This window comes from Panthera onca, chromosome C2 (assembly GCF_046562875.1).
Source record: "Panthera onca isolate mPanOnc1 chromosome C2, mPanOnc1 haplotype 2, whole genome shotgun sequence".
Taxonomy (NCBI): Eukaryota; Metazoa; Chordata; class Mammalia; order Carnivora; family Felidae; genus Panthera; species Panthera onca.
The window spans coordinates 83,954,203-83,972,048 of record NC_138347.1 but is presented as its reverse complement, the minus strand read 5'-3'; the positions used below and the strand labels follow the sequence as shown (position 1 = coordinate 83,972,048).

Here is a 17,846-nt window from a genome sequence, read left to right as displayed (position 1 = left end):
TGTTTTTTTAAAGTAAGCTCTACGCCCAATGTGTGGCCCAAACCCACAACCCCAATATCAAGAGTTGCATGCTCCACCAACAGAGCCAGCCAAGCACCCCAGGAGCTTGGGAATTTTAAAAATTACATTTATAAAATGAGAAAAAGTTGGGGGGGTACCTAAATCCATCTATGCCTTTCCCTCCTAAAACTTGTAAACCACTTTTAGGAGTTGCAAAAATATCTTTCTAAAATTAGAAATTATAGGACACAAAACAAGAAATTGCCAATATATTTTGCTTCTTGAGACAACTGCTATGGTAATACTTGGATTTTTTTTTTAATATCAATATGGAACGTTGCATTAGGCAGGAATAACTTTGCCACATAGCCTGGAGTTTTAACAGATCCTGCTAGGCTGCACATTTTCTGTTCCACATAACTGAACAGGAGAGGGAGGCATGTGTTCCATGCTTGCTAGGACTCTGCCATGTCACCTTTAGCTACAGAGGACCAAGAGAAATTTTAAACTGACAGCTAAAAGTGAAAATTAGAAATGAAAGAAAGATATTAGAGGATTCAGTACTGCTAAATATTGATCTGCAAATTGAAAGCAATCCCAATAAAAATTATAGCAGACTTGCTGTAGAAATTGACAAGCTAATTCTAAAATCTATACAGAAGTGCAAAATACCATTTTGATAAGTGATAAAACCATTTTGAAAATGAATAAAGTTTCAAGACTTACAAACTGCAGTAATAAAGAATGTGTTAATGGCAAAGGGCAGCCAAATAGATCAGTGGGATAGACTAGAGAATTCTGAACTAGACTCACACAAATATGGTCAAGTGATTTTTTAACTCTTTATTTTGAAGTAATTATAGTAGTTATAGTAATTATGAGATAATTAAATAATTATGGGTTCACAGGAATTTGCAAAGACAGTACAGAGAGGTCTCATGTACCTTTCACTCAGTCTCTCCCCTCTATGACTGCATCTTCATAATTATAGTACAAAACCATATTGAAATTGGTGTAATGTGTATGTTTAGCTCTATATCATTGTCTCACATCTGTAGATTTGCATAACCACCAGCACAATCAAGATACATAACCATTTTATCATTACAAAAGTCTCCCTTGTGCTATCCTTTAAAGTCACACCCCAGCCCCAATCATCTCTGAACTTTGGGAAACACTAACCTGACTTTTGACAGAGGTGCAAAGTCAATCCCATGGAGAAATAATTCCATTTTCAACAAATAGTGCTAAGACAACTAGATGTCCATATACAAAAAAAAAAAAAAAAAAAAAAAAAAAAGGAACCTTAGTTCGCATCTCATACAAAAAATTAACTCAAAAAGCATCAGAGATCTAAATGTAAAACATAAAACTTGGAGAAGAAAACATAAGAGAAAAATCAGGAGAAAATTTTTGGGTTAGGTAAAGAGTCCTGAGATACAACACCAAAAACATAACATATAAAAGAAAAATTGATAAACTGGACTTCGTCCAAATTAAAAGCATTTGCTCTGCAAAAGACACTGTCAGGAGAATGAAAAAGACAACCCACAAACTATGAGAAAATATTTGCAAATCACGTATCTGACAATGCATTCATATCTACAAAATATAAAGAACTCTTGAAACTCAACAATAAAAAAATACAATTAAAAATGGGCAAGAGAATTACTATTCACCATACTATTGTTAAGTCCTAGCCTCAGCAGTCAGACAACACTAAGGAATAAAATGCATCCAAATCGACAAGGAGGAGGTCAAACTTTCACTCTCTGCAGATGACATGATACTCTATATGGAAAACCCAAAAGATTACACCAAAAAAACTGCTAGAACTGATCCATGAATTCAGAAAAGTTGCAGGATATAAAATCAATGCACAGAAATCAGTTGCATTTCTATACACCAATAACGAAGCAATAGAAAGAGAAATCAAGAAACTGATCCCATTTACAATTGTACCAAAAACCATAAAATACCTAGGAATAAACCTAACCAAAGAGGTGAAAAATCTATACACTGAAAACTGTAGAAAGCTTATGAAAGAAATCAAAGAAGAAACAAAAAAATGGGAAAATACTCCATGCTCATGGATTGGAAGAACAAATATTGTTAAAATGTTAAAATTGTTTAAAATCGATACTACCCAAAGCAATCTACATATTCAATGCAATCCCTATCAAAATAACACCAGCATTCTTCACAGAGCTAGAACAAACAGTCCTGAAATTTGTACGGAACCACAAAAGACCCTGAATAGTCAAAGCAATCCTGAAAAAGAAAAACAAAGCTGGAAGTATCACAATCCTGGACTTCAAGATGTATTACAAAGCTGTAATCATCAAGACAGTATGGTACTGGCACAAAAACAGACACTCGGATCAATGGAACAGAATAGAGAACCCAGAAATGGACCCACAAACGTATGGCCAACTAGTCTTTGACAAAGCAGGAAAGAATAGCCAATGGAATAAAGACCATCTCTTCAGCAAGTGGTGCTGGGAAAACTGGACAGCAACATGCAGAAAAATGAACCTGGACCACTTTCTTACACCAGACACAAAAATAAACTCAAAATGGATGAAAGATCTCAATGTAAGACAGGAAGCCATCAAAATCCTCGAGTAGAAAGCAGGCAAAAAACCTCTTTGACCTCAGCCATCGCAACTTCTTACTCAACACGTCTCCAGAGGCAAGGGAAACAAAAGCAAACATGAACTATTGGAACCTCATCAAAATAAAAAGCTTCTGCACAGTGAAGGGAACAATCAGCAAAACTAAAAGGCAACCAACGGAATGGAAGAAGATATTTGCAGATGACATATCAGATAAAGGGTTAGTATCCAAAATCTATGAAGATATTGTCAAACTCAACACCCAAAAAGCAAATAATCCAGTGAAGAATTGGGCAAAAGACATGAATAGACACTTTTCCAAAGAAGACATCCAGATGGCCAACAGACACATGAAATGATGCTCAACGTCACTCATTATCAGGGAAATACAAATCAAAACCCCAATGAGATACCACTTAACACTTGTCAAAATGGCTAACATTAACAACTCAGGCAACAACAGATGTTAGCAAGGATGCAGAGAGAGAAGATCTCTCTTGCACTGCTGGTGGGAATGCAAACTGGTGCAACCACTTTGGAAAACAGTATGGAGGTTCCTTAAAAAATTAAAACTAGTACTACCCTACGACCCAGCAATTGCACTACTAGGTATTTACCCAAGGGATACAGGTGTGCTATTTTGAAGGGACACATGCACCCCAATGATTATAGCACTGCTATTGACAATAGCCAAAGTATGGAAAGAGCCCAAATGTCCATGAACAGATTAATGAATAAGGAAGATGTGGTATATGTATGTGTGTGTGTATATATATATATATATATATATACCCACACACAATGGAGTATTACTTGCAATCATAAAGAATGAAATCTTGCCACTTGCAACAACTTGGGTGGAACTAGAGGGTATTATGCTAAGTGAAATTAGTCAGTCAGAGAAAGACAAATATCACATTACTTCACAAATCCTAGAAAGAAAAGTTTTTAAAAAATGGGCAAGAGGACTTCTGACAAAATGGTGGAGTAGGAAGATTCTGAGCTCACCTCATCCTACAGACACACCTAGGTAATAACATCAGTGTACCTGACACAGAAAACCCAAAGACTGTCAGAATAGACTTTCCACAGTTAATAGAGAGGAGGCCACACAGAAGGAGCTAGGAGGGGCAGAGATGCAACTGGGAACCAAACATCCCAGGGGAGTTAACCACTTCACTCAGATGTGAAATTTAAGATACAAAACAGATGAACATAAGGGAAGGAAAGCAAAAATAATATAAAAGCAGGAAGGGAGACAAAACAGAGGAGACTCTTAAATGTAGAGAACAAACTGAGAGTTGTTGGAGGGGTGGTGGGTGGGGGGATGGGCTAAATGGGTAAGGGGCATTAAGGAAGACACTTGATGGAATGAGCACTGGGTGTTATACACAGGGGATGAATCACTAGATTCTACTCTTTTTTTTTTTAATTTTTTTTTAATTTTTGAGAGAGAGACAGAGTGTGAGCTGGGGAAGGGCAGAGAGAGAGGGAGATGCAGAATCCAAAGCAGGCTCCACGCTCTGAGCTGTCAGCAAGGAGCCCAACGCAGGGCTCAAATTCATGAACCATGAGACCATGACCTGAACTAAAGTCCGGCCCTCAACCAACTGAACCACCCAGGCGCCCCTGGATTCTACTCTTGAAATCATTATTGCACTACATGCTAACTAACTTGGATGTAAATAAAACAAAACAAAACAAAATTAAATTAAATTAAATTAAAATAAAAATAAAAAAACAGAGAAAGAGGAAAACCATAAGAGACTCCTAACTATAGAGAACAAACTGATGGTTGCTGGAGGGGAGGTGGGTTGAGAGAATGGACTAAATAAGTGATTGGCAGTAAGGAGGGCACTTGTGATGAGCACTCGGTGTTATATGTAAGTGATGAATCACTAAATTCTACTTTTGAAACAAATACTACACTATATGTTAATTAACTTGAATTTAAATAAAATCCTGGAAAGAAATTTTTTTTTAAAAAATGGGCAAGAGAACTTCTGACAAAATGGTGGAGTAGGAAGATTCTAAGCTCACCTTGTCCCACAGACACACCTAGATAACAGCCACATCAGTGTACCTAGCATAGAAAACCCAAAGACTGTCAGAATGGACTTTCCACAGTTAATAGAGAGGAGGCCACATAGAAGGAGGTAGGAGGGGCAGAGATGCAACTGGGAACCAAATTTCCCAGGGGAGTCAACCACAATCAGCAGCAACACCATAAGCATGGAGAAGAGAGAGGACCAGACCCCATACCAGGCACCCCAAGCATAGGGGACCTGAACTGGGAAGAAAAGTCCTATAATATTTGGCTTTGAAAAACAATGGGGCTTAACTTTGTGACTTTCTACAATCAGTAAGGGTTAATTCCAGGTACTTTAAAAATTAGCAGGCTTGGATCCGGGAGAGACAGAGGGCAAAAGGAAACAGAGTCCCTACCCTTTAAAGAGCCATCAAACGAACAACCCAGCTGAGATACAGTACAGAAAAGCAACTGGGGTATATGGGAAGGAGATTTATTTAGTAATTTCTCTGCACTGGAGGGGGAAGGATCTATAGGTGACTTTTCCTAGAACAAAAGACCTGGTGGGCGCCATCTCCCCAACCCCTACCCCAGCCAAGATAGCCAGACACCTATGGGAACCAGCTCAAACACTCCTCCATAGCTTGCTAATACCACACATGCCACTCCTGCATTCTCCTGCAGATCCACCTAATCCAACCTACCTCACTTCACAGGCATCCCTCCAAAATGGCTCCTGCCATGACACATCCTGCAAGCAGCCCCTAGCAGGGACCAATGACACACCAAAGTGACTCCTGCCCTGGGGAGAGGGGAAGATAACTACACATATTAGTGTGACTACAGTCCCAGCAGATGGGACTGGGGGCAGATATCTGGTTTGACAGTCCCACCCACCAACCACCCTCTCAGGGGCTCTCACAGGACCTCTTCATAAGGCTACTACTTCAGAAGCAAGAAACTTAGCTGACTTTCCTAACACATAGAAACACACCCAGGGAGTTAGATAAAATAAAGAGATAGGATTATGTCCCAAATGAAAGAACGGGACAAAACCACCTCAAAAGAGTTAAATGAAACAGAGATAAATAATATGCCTAATAAGAAATTCAAAGTAATGGTCATAAAAATACTAACTGTACTTGAGAAAAGAGTGGAGGATCTCACTGATATACTTAACAAAGAGATAGAAAATATCAATGAGAACCAACCAGAGAAGATCCTGGGTGGCTCAGTCGGTTAAGCATCCGACTCTTGGTTTCAGCTCAGGTCATGATCTCAGGTTTGTGGGTTCAAGCCCCATGTCAAGATTGTCTCTCTCTCCCTCTCTCTCTGCCCCTCCCCACTCACTCTCTCTGTCTCTGTCTCAAAATAAATAAATAAACTTAAAAAATAAAAATAAAAAAAGAAAGAACCAATCAGAGATGAAGAACTAAATAACTAAAATTAAAAACACACTAGAGGAGGGGTGCCTGGGTGGCTCAGTCAGTTAAGCATCTGACTTCAGCTCAGGTCATGATCTCACAGCTCATGAATTTGAGCTCTGCATCGGGCTCTGTGCTGACAGCTCAGAGTCTGGAGCCTGCTTCAGATTCTGTGTCTCCATCTCTCTGCCCTTACCCTGCTCATTCTCTCTCTCTCAAGAATAAATAAACATTAAAAAAATTTTAATATACTAGAGGTTATCAATAGCAAATCAGAGAAGGCAAAAGAACAGATGAATGATCTGGAACACAGAGTAATAGAAAGCAACCAAGCTCAATAGCAAAAAGGAAAAAGAATAATAAAAGCTGAGAATAGCTTAAGGAAACTTAGTGACATCATTAAGCAAAATAATATTAGCATTATATGGATCCCAGAAGGAGAAAAGAGAGAGAAGGACGCAGAAAATTTATTTGAAGAAATAATAGCTGAAAACTCCCTAAATCTGAGGAAGGAAACAAAAACCCAGATGTAAGAGGCATGGAGAGCCCCCCAACAAAAATCAACCCAAAGAGGTCTACACCAAGACATATATTAATTAAAATGGCAAAAAGTAGTGACAAAGAAAGAATTTTAAAGGCAGAAAGAGTAAAGAAAACACTTATATACAAGGGGAAACTCCATAAGACTATCAGCTTGTTTTTCAGCAGAAAAGCAGGCCAGAAGGCAGTGGCATGATATATTCAAAGTAATGAAGGAAAAAAATCTACAACTAAGAATACTCTATCCAGCAAGAGTACCATTCAGAACATAAGGAAAGATAAGAGTTTCCCAGAAAAACAAAAGTTAAAGGAATTCATCACCACTAACCCAGTCTTATAAGAAACATTAAAGGAAATTCTTTGAGTGGAAGGAAAAGGCCATAATTAGGAGTAAGAAAATTATGAAGGGAAAATATTTCACAAGTAAATGCAAACATAATAAAAGTAGTAGATGAATCACTTATAAAACCAGTATGGAGGTTAAAACAAAAAAGCAGTAAAATCAATAATATCTACAGAAATCAGTCAAGGCATTCACAAAATAGAAGGATGTAAATTATAACAATTTTTACATAGAATGTGGAAGGTGGGGGAGTAAAAATGTAGTGCTTTTAGAATGGGTTCAAACTTAAGTGACCAACAACTTCATATAGACTGCTCTATGCATAAGATGTTATCTATGAATCTAATGGTAACCACAATCGCACACACACACACACACACACACACACACACACACACACGCACCTGTAATAGACACACAAAAAATAAAGAGGATGGAATCCAAGCATATCAATAAAGAAAGCCATCAAACCACAAGGGAAGAGAGCAATTAAAGAAGAAAGGAATAGAGAAGAACTACAAAAACAACTGTAAACCACACAGCAAAATGGCAATAAGTATGTATCTATTAACTATTACTTTGAATATAAATGGACTAAATGCTCCAATCAAAAGACATAGGTTGACTGAATGGATAAAAAAGCAAAACTTATCTAAATGCTGCCTATAGGAGACTCATTTCAGAACTAAAATCATAGGCAGATTGAAAATGAAGGGATGGAAAAACAATTCCCATGCAAATGGAAGTGAAAAGAAGCTGGGGTACCAATAATTATATCAGGCAAAATAAACTTTAAAACAGACTGTAACAAGAGACAAAGAAGGACATAATGATAAAGGGTACAATCCAATAAGATGATATAACATTGTAAATATTTAGGCACCCAACATGAAAGCACCTAAGTACATACAGCAATTATTAACAGACATAAAGGAAGAAATCGATAGTAATACAATAATAACAGGGGATTTCAACACCCCACCTAGATCAATGGATAGATCATTCAGACAAAAAGCAACAAGGAAACAGTGGGTTCAAATGACACATTGGACCAGATACATTCAAAATATTCCATCCCAAAACAGCAGAATACATTCTTTTCAAATGCATAAGGAACATTCTCCAGAATAGATCACATGTTAGCCACAAAATAAATCTCAATAAATTCAAAAAGACTGAAATCGTATCATGTATCTTTTCTGACCATAATGGTATGAAACTAGAAATCAATCACAAGAAAAAATTTGGAAAGAACACAAATACATGCAGGCTAAATAAACTGCTACTGAACAATGGATAGGCCAAACAAGAAGCCAAAGAGGAAATCAAAAAATACATGGGGACAAACAGAAATGAAACTATAACAGTCCAAATCTTTGGGATGCAGAAAAGCTGTTCCAAGAGAGAAGATTATAGTAATACCTCAAGAAACAAGAAAAGTCTCAAATAAACCTTACACTAAAGGAGTTGGAAAAAGGACAAAGTCAGTAGAAGAAAGGAAATAATGATGAGAGCAGAAATAAATGAAATGGAGACAAAAAACAACAACAACAACAGAACAGAACAATAAATGAAATGAGGAGTGGTTCTTTGAAAAAAAATATCAAAATTGTTAAACTTTTAGCCAGACTTGGGGCACCTGGCTGGCTCAGTTGGAAGAACATGTGACTCTTGATAATAGGATCATGACTTTAAGTCCCATATTGCATGAAGAGAAATAAACATTAAAAAAAAAAACCCTTTTACCCAGGCTAGTCAAAGAAAGAGATAAAGAAGACTCAAATAAATAAATAAAATTAGAAATGAAGGAGGAGCGGGGCACCTGGGTGGCTCAGTCGGTTAAGTGTCTGACTCCTGGTTTCAGCTCTGTTCATGATCTTGCAGTTCCTGTGTTCAAGCCCTGCATCAGGCTCTGCACTGATGGCATGGGGCCAGCTTGGGATTCTCTCTCTGCCCCTCCCCTGCTCATGCACACTCTCTCTCTCAAAATAAATAAATAAACATTAAAAGAAAAGAAATGAAGGAGGAGAAATAGCAACTAACACCACAGAAATAACAAAATATTATAAGAGAATTTATTTAAAAAAATATATGCCAAAAAATTGAACAACCTAGAAAAAAAAAACAGATAAATTCCTAGAAACATATAACCTTCCAAAATTGAATCAGGAAGAAATAGAAATTTCGAATAGACCAATTACTAACAATGAATTGAATAGCAATTAAAAAAAAAATCCCAGGGCACCTGGGTGGCTCAGTTGGTTAAACATCCAACTTCAGCTCAGGTCATGATCTCACAGCTCATGAATTCGAGCCCTGCATCAGGTTCTGTGCTGACAGCTCAGAGCCTACAGCCTGCTTCTGATTCTGTGTCTTCATCTCTCTCTCTGCCCCTCCCCCCTCTCAAAAATAAATAAACATTAAAAAAAATTTTTTTAATACCAACAAAGAAAAGCCCAGGACCAGATGGCTTCACAGGTGAATTCTACCGAACGTGTAAAGAAGAGGTAATACTGATTCTTCTCAAACTATTCCAAAAGACAAAAGAAGAAAGAAAGGCTACAAATTCATTCTATGAGACCACCATTACCCTGATACCAAAACCAGATAAAGACATTACCAAAAAAAAAAAAAAAAAAAAAGGAGAACTACAAACCAATACTCCTGATGAACACAGATTCAAAAACCCTCAACAAAATATTAGTAAACTGAATCCAACATTACATTTTAAAAGGTTATTCACCTACAATCAAGTGGGATTTATTCTGGGGATGCAAGAGTGGTTCAATATTCCCAAATCAAGCAACGTGATACATCACATTAACAAGAGAAAAGATAAAAACCCTATGATCACTTCAATAGATGCAGAAAAAGCATCTGACAACATACAACACACATTCATGATAAAAACTCTTAACAAAGTGGGTTTAGAGGGAACATACCTCAACATAATAAAGGTCATTTATGAAACATCCACAGCTAACATCATACTTAGTGGGGAAAAACTGACAGCTTTTCTCTAACATTAGGAACAAGAGAAAGATGTCTAGTCTCACCACTTTTACTCAGCATAGTACTAGAAGTCCTAGCCACAGCAATCAGACAAGAAAAGGAAATAAATGGCATCCAAATTGGTAAGGAAAAAGTAAAACTTTCACTATTTACAGATGACATGATACTATACAGAGAAAACCCTGAAGTTACCACCAAAAAACCACTAGAAATAATAAATGAATTCAATATGGTCACAGGATGCAAAATCAATATACAAAAATCTGTTGCATTTCTACACACTAATAATGAAGTAGCAGAAAGAAAAATTGGTAAAACAATCCCATTTATAATTGTACCAAAAATAATAAAATACCTGGGAATAGACTTAACCAAGGAGGTGAAAGACCTGTACTCTGAAAACTATAAACCACTGATGAAAGAAATTAAAGATGACACAAATGGAAAGATATTCTATGTTCATAGATTGAAGAACCAATATTATTAACAGGTCCATATCAAAATACCAGTAACATTTTTCACAGAACTATAACAAATAATCCTAAAATTTGGATGGAACCACAAATGACCCCAGAGAGTCAAAGCAATCTTGATAAAGAACAAAGCTAGAGGTATCACAATCACAGATTTACTACAAAGCTGTAGTAATCAAACACTATGGTATTGGCACAAAAACAGATGCATAGGTCAACAGAACAAAGTAGAGTTCAAAAATAAAACCACAATTATATAGTCAATTAATCTATCACAAAGGAGGCAAGAATAAAGAATGGGAGAAAAAGTCTCTTCAACAAATAGTATGGGAAAACTGGACAGCTACATGCAAAAGAATGAAACTGGTCCACTGCCTTACACGATACACAAAAATAAACTCAAAAATGGATCAAAGACCTAAATGTGAGACCTGAACCCATAAAATTCCTAACAGAAAACATAGGCAATAATTTCTTTCACATCAACCACAGAAACGTTTTTCTAGATATGTCTCCTGAGGCAAGGGAAACAAAAGCAAAATTAAACTATCGGGACTGTCTCAAAAAAACTTTTGCACAACAAAAGAAACTATCAACAAAACTAAAATACTGAATGGGAGAAGATATTTGCAAATCACATATCCAATAAGGAATTAATACCCAAAACATATAAAGAATTTACATAACACCAAAAAAATCCAAATAATCGAATTAAAAAATACGCAAAAGACATGAACAGACATTCCTTCAAAGAAGACATACAGATGGCAAACAGACACATGAAAAGATGTTCAACATCACTAATCAGAGAAATGTAAATCAAAACCACAATGAGATATCACCTCACACCTGTCACAATGGCTAAAATCAAAAACGTAAGAAACAACAAGTATTAGGATGTGGAGAAAAAGGAACCTTTGTGCTCTGTTGGTGGGAATGCAAACTGGTGCAGCCACTGTGGAAAACAGTATGGAGGTTCCTCAATAAATTAAAAATAGAGTTACCATGTGACCTAGTAATTCGACTGCTGAGTATTTACCCAAAGTATACGAAAACACTGATTTGAAAAGATACACACACCCCTATGTTTATTGCAGCATTATTTATAATAGCCAAATTATGAAAGCCACCCAAGTGTCCAATGATAAATGAACGGATAAGAAGAAGTGGTATATATATACATATATACACACACACACAATAGAATAGTACTCAGCCATAAAAACAATGAAATCTTGCCATTTGCAACAGCATGGATGGACTTAAAGGGTGTAATGCTAAGTGAAATAAGTCAGAGAAAGAAAGAAAATACCATATGATTTTACTTGTATGTGGAATTTAAGAAACAAAACAAAGGAAAAAAAAGACAGACAAAAAACAGACTCTTAAATACAGAGAACAAACTGGCGATTTCCAGAGGGGAGGTGGGTAGAGGGGTGGGTAAAATAGAAAAGGAGAATTAAGAGTACACTTATCATAATGAGCACTAAGAAATGTATAGAATTGCTCAGTTATTATACTGTACACCTGAAACTAATACAGTACTGTATGTTAATTATACTAGAATTTTCAAAAATAAAATAAAAATTTTTAAAAACACTGAGCATGTAAAATAGTTGTTCTCTGTTCTCTTAGCTACTGCGTTTGTCTATTTGGCATCATTTCATCACAGGGCCAATTACATTAACTATATTTTCTTATTTTCTGCATTCTCAATGCTCTGGCATTTTTGGAATGGAGAGAGAAAGTCTCTCCCAGGGCTAGCCCATTCTTAGAAATAAAAAAGGACTCAGAGGGAGGAAGTGTTTTGTATGCAAGCCAACTGATCCAAAGTGGGTATCCCCAACTACCTCCTTATCTAACCTTCACACACCAAGCCAATATTTCACCTGTCCTAAATTATCCCAGAACCGAGTACCAAAAGACTAGAGACTGCCCCTAGCCCCCAAACCCACTGGAAGTATTCAAACTAGCCAATCCTAAGTTATTTACCCTACCCTGCCTTGTTTTTCCTGTGGAAACCCCAATAAAGTCTCTGGCCTAGCTTCTTCCTGCTTCTGCCTTCTGACCAAAACCTGGTGCTTCCCCTGTGACTCTCCATGGCATGCAGTGACCCCCATCTCATTTCCTTCTCATTTCCTCCTGTGGGTGTACCAACTTTACCCACTTGGGTGGGTAAAGCGTCTGACTTCAGCTCAGGTCATGATCTCACAGTTCCTGAGTTTGAGCCCCATGTTGGGCTCTGTGCTGACAGCTCAGAGCCTGGAGCCTACTTCAGATTCTGTGTTTCCCCTTCTCTCTGCCCCTCCCCCACTCGCGTGTGCTCGATCTCTCTCTCTCTCTCTCTCTCTCTCTCTCTCTCTCTCTCTCTCTCAAAATAAATTTTAAAAATTTTAGGGCGCCTGGGTGGCTCAGTCGGTTAAGCGGCCAACTTTGGCTCAGGTCATGATCTCGCGGTCCGTGAGTTCCAGCCCTGCATCAGGCTCTGTGCTGACAGCTCAGAGCCTGGAGCCTGTTTCAGATTCTGTGTGTCTCTCTCTCTCTGACCCTCCCCCGTTCATGCTGTCTCTCCCTGTCTCAAAAATAAATAAACGTTAAAAAATGTATATTTAAAAAAAAATAAATTTAAAAAAATTTTAAATGCCCTACTAAATGTGCCTATAGTTTGAGTGACTGAGAGATCTTTAAAACTACAACCCAGCAATTGCACTACTAGGTATTTATCCAAGGGATACAGGTGTGCTGTTCTGAAGGTACACATGTACCCCAATGTTTATAGCAGCACTATCGACAACAGCCAAAGTATGGAAAGAGCCCAAATGTCCATCAATGGATGAATGGATAAAGAAGATGTGGTATATATACCCAATGAAGTATTACTCGACAATCAAAAAGAATTAAATCTTGTCATTTGCAACTACGTGGATGGAAATAAAGGGTATTATGCTAAGGGAAATTAGTTAGAGAAAGACAAATATCATATGACTTCACTCATATGAGGACTTTAAGAGACAAAACAGATGAACATAAGGGAAGGGAAACAAAAATAACATAAAAACAGGAAGGGGAACAAAACATAAGAGACTCATGGAGAACAAACAGAGGGTTACTGGAGCGGGGATGGGAGGGGGGAAGGGCTAAATGGGTAAGGAGCACTAAGGAATCTACTCCTGAAATCATTGTTGCACTATATGCTAACTAATTTGGGTGTAACTTGAAAAAAATAAAATTATAAATAATTAAAAAATAAAATAAATAAAATAAAATAATAAAAGTTGATTTTAAGTTTAAAATGGAAAGAATGATGGGTGAAAACTCAACATACATTATCACATACAGAAGCAGCTAAGACATAGTATCAAGATAAGGTAGATGGTCCTTCTCTCCTTAGTATAGATGCACCAAATGAACAGGAGGGCATAAATCACATACGTATATGTTTACATATTATCTCTTTGATAGCTATATTTTATGTACAATCAGAGAAACACATATGGCATTTGATCAAATGCTCCTAACTCCAAACCTTTTTGAGTGACAAGAAACAATTGACTAGTCTTTATCTCTGAAGGGGAAGAAGCTTATGAGGATTATGAAAAGTTCATTCATTTCTTGTAAGTCACCTATTCCACAATGTTAATTGTTACTCGGTTCAGGAAAACAGAATAAGAAACTCATGGCTCACAGTTCTCTTAAATACTCAAATATTTCAAAATAAGTATTTAAAATAGAACAGGAAATACATTTTATGTCTGGTTAACACCCAAAGTATAGGGAGAAAGTATTTTAGGAAATTTGATTAGTAATACAAAATGAAACCAAAAGAGGGAAAATGAGAGTTAGAAAAAGAAATTAAAAAATCCCTTACCTGAGATGGTCAGTTTTCACTGGGATGGATAAAATATTTTCTCAGAGCAATTTCAATTAAAGTGGTTTTTTAATTTGTTTTGAACTGATAATATATGTATGAGATAATAAATTCAAACAGAATAAGAATCTACCTAGATAGAAAATAGTCTTCCTCTCACCCCTACCTCCAGACCTCCAGTTCTACATCTGGAAGGCAACCACTTCAACTAGTTTCTTGATATCTTACACAACCTTCTCAAGCTGACCTATGCAAATACAATTACATACATGCCCCTCCTATTTTATTCAAATGAAAGTATACTAGCCATACTGTTTTCTCCTTGCTCTTATCCCCACTGAAAAAACATGTCTTAGATGACTTAAAATGTATTTATTTCTTTATTTTTCCACCTACTATTGTAACTTACTTTTTACTGAAAGTATCTTGCATTCATGATGGATGCTTTCTGAGTTTTGGCAAACATTTTAATTTTAAACATTAAATTATTTTTTACATGCAAATAATGTGAAGTTTCCCCCACATGGGATCACTGATGATGACCTAAAACTTAAGGTATCAGTGTGAACTCTCTAATTCCTTGAATAAATACATATATTCATATATGTACATAGAGAGAGAAAGACACACATGTTATGTCTAATGATAATAAATAAGGGAGAAGGGAAAGTTCTAGCTTATAGTATAAGACCAACTTCTGATTAGTACATGTTCAGGGAGTGTAGTTGGGAAATCATTATTTTGCAATCAATTTAATAAATATTGTTCTAGGCAAGAATTATCAATAGATATTAAATATTAAGTAGATATTAGATATTAAATATAGAGAAGAATCTTTTGAGGAGCAGGATATTTGTATGGTCTTAGAGTGTTTCTCCAAAGATTCTGTATTAGTTGCAATGGAAACATAATACATTTGAGAAATTGGACAACACCTTGACTAAGGGGTCAAAATAATGTTACTGATGAGGGGGTAGATGAACACTGTGTGTCTCCACATGTGATGCCATGAGAAGGACATAACATCACTTAAGTAGTATTTGAGGTAGGAGTGCATAACCTGGATCAAATCCTCAGAGATCATCACTTGAGCCTCAAATGAGGTAAGTTTATTTTTTAAGGGATTATATTCTCTAAGAGTGCTAATGTCACAAAAGACAAAGAAAGATTGTGGAAATGTTTCAGATAAAAGGAAACTGAAGAGACATGACAACTATATATACTGATTCTAAACTAGATCCTGTATATAAAAATTCAAATATACATATCACATACATGTATAATACATACATTTATATACCTTTATATGTAAATTTATCTCTATATATTACAAATAGAGATAAATATACATATTTCTATATTAAAGAGAGAAAAAGAGATGTATATATCTATAGACATATATAATAATATAGAGACAGAAGCAAGTAGTAAATAAATAATAAAGCAAATGGGGATTAAATGTTGAAATAAGTGAATGAATCTGGGTAAAGGGCATAATATGTCCTTTGTACTAATCTTATTTTTTTCAAATGTTTATTTTATTTATTTTCCAGAGAGAGATTGAGAGAGAGAGAGCACACAAGCAGGAGAGGGGCAGAGAGAGAGGGAGAGAATCCCAAGCAGGCTCCGTGCTGTCAGTGCAGAGCTCAAGGCAGGGCTTGAACCCACGAACCATGAGATCATAACCTGAGTCTCAACCAAGAGTTGGATGCTTAACTGACTGAGACACCCAGACACCCCAATCTTACTTTTGAAATTTTTCTGAGATTGAAATTATTCCAACTAAACAAAATATAAAACCAAAACTATGTATTAGAAACTTCTCTGTCACTGTATATTCATCTTACCTATTTTCCCCTTTTTTGTTTTTCCTTTTTTGATTGAGATATAATTTACATCAATAAAATACACAGATTTTTAAGGGCATAAGTCAATTAGCTCTGACAAGTGTATACACACATGTAATACCATCCAATCAAGATAAACATTTCCCTAGAAAGTTCCCTTATGTCTCCTTCCAATCAATTTTCACTACCCTTCACCCCTAACAGCAGCCACCATTGTGATTTTCTAACACTATAGCTTAGGTTTGCCTCTTGTTAAACTTTGTATAAAAAGAATCACAGAACATACACCCTTTAGTGTCTAATTTCTTTCTTTCAAGAGAATATTTTGGAGATGTAGCCATGCTGTTATATATATCAATACTTCATTCTTTTTATTGCTTAATGTCATTCCGTTATGTGAATATGCCACAATTTCTTTATCCATTCACCAGCTGATGGACATTCTTTTACATCTCTCTTTGTGGACATGTGTTTTCATTTTTCTTGGTTGGGTCATAGGTTAGGTATATGTTAGTTGCCACCTGTTTTCACTATGGTTATATCATGACTTTTCACTTTTGATGGCTACAAAGTATTTAATTGATTGTGTAGACCATTATTTATTTAACCACTCCCCTGTTGTTGGTCATTATGGTGTTTCCAAGCATTTATCATTACAAACAATTTGGCAATGAATATCATTGTATATGCAGATTTATGCACATGTGTGAGAATATCTATAGAATAACTTTCATAGGAAGGTCAAAGAGTGTGTACACTTTAATTTTTGATAAATGCAGCCAATTAGTCCTTCATATCGATCATTACCAACTTTATTCCAATCAGCAAAGTATGAAAGTGGCTGTTTCCCCCATATCTCAGCCAAAATTGCAGGTAAAATTTTTAACCTTGCCATTTTAATTTGTTTTCCTTTGATGAGTATCACATGTTGGTTTTATTCTTATTCTATAGTTAACTACATTTGTGTCACTCCATGTATTAGACCCTTATTTTCTTTTACCCATACCCTTACAATATCCCTTCCTCTTTCGACTTTCTACAGTCTTGAGCACCATCTTCAGATTATATAACTCCAATACCACATTACCCAAGTCACTCCCCAACTGAAAAACCTTCACTGATCCCCACTGCCTACTGAATGAAATCCAGACCTTTTATCCTTACATTGAAAACCTATTCCATGTTTTCCATTTTTTTCCTTCCAAACACTTATCCTATATATATTCCAACAAAAATGGGGCTTCCCCAGGGACCTCACATAAAGTGTGTGCTTTCTGCCTCCATGTCCTTACACACGCTGTTCCCTCTGCCCAGAATGCCCTCCTCTCTCTGCCTGTGGAGTCCTACCTTCCTTAGAAACTCAGCCCAAATGCCATCTTCTCCACAGGCCCTGACCAAAAGCACACAAGATGAAAAGTAATGCTTACCGGCACTTTCATTTTAAATTCATCTCGATAATACTTAATGCCAATGTCAGTGAATGTCCTCTGGATAAAGCGAGATGGACGAAGGATGAATATAAGCTGCAAATTTCCTGGAAATGCTACCTGGAAGGATCATGGAAAATGTCAGGGCAACTGTCACATCCATTGGTCTCCTTTTGCCCAAGATCACAGAAAGGAAAGTTGAAGTAGACACCAGAGGTGCCAAAGAATTAGAATATACAGTATAGAATTTCAGAGCTGAAAGAGATAA

At 36.4% G+C, this 17,846-nt stretch overlaps 1 protein-coding gene across 2 annotated transcripts in view; it reads right to left on the bottom strand.

Annotated features, from left to right (window-relative positions):
- The window catches only part of MCF2L2 (MCF.2 cell line derived transforming sequence-like 2), a 265,561-nt gene that overhangs the window by 159,590 nt on the left and 88,125 nt on the right, over window positions 1-17,846 (bottom strand). For both annotated transcript variants that reach the window (XM_078453181.2, XM_078453182.2), the window contains exon 5: window positions 17,579-17,698. In XM_078453181.2, the coding sequence (XP_078309307.2) occupies window positions 17,579-17,698 (120 nt within the window). The remainder of the gene's footprint in view (window positions 1-17,578; window positions 17,699-17,846) is intronic.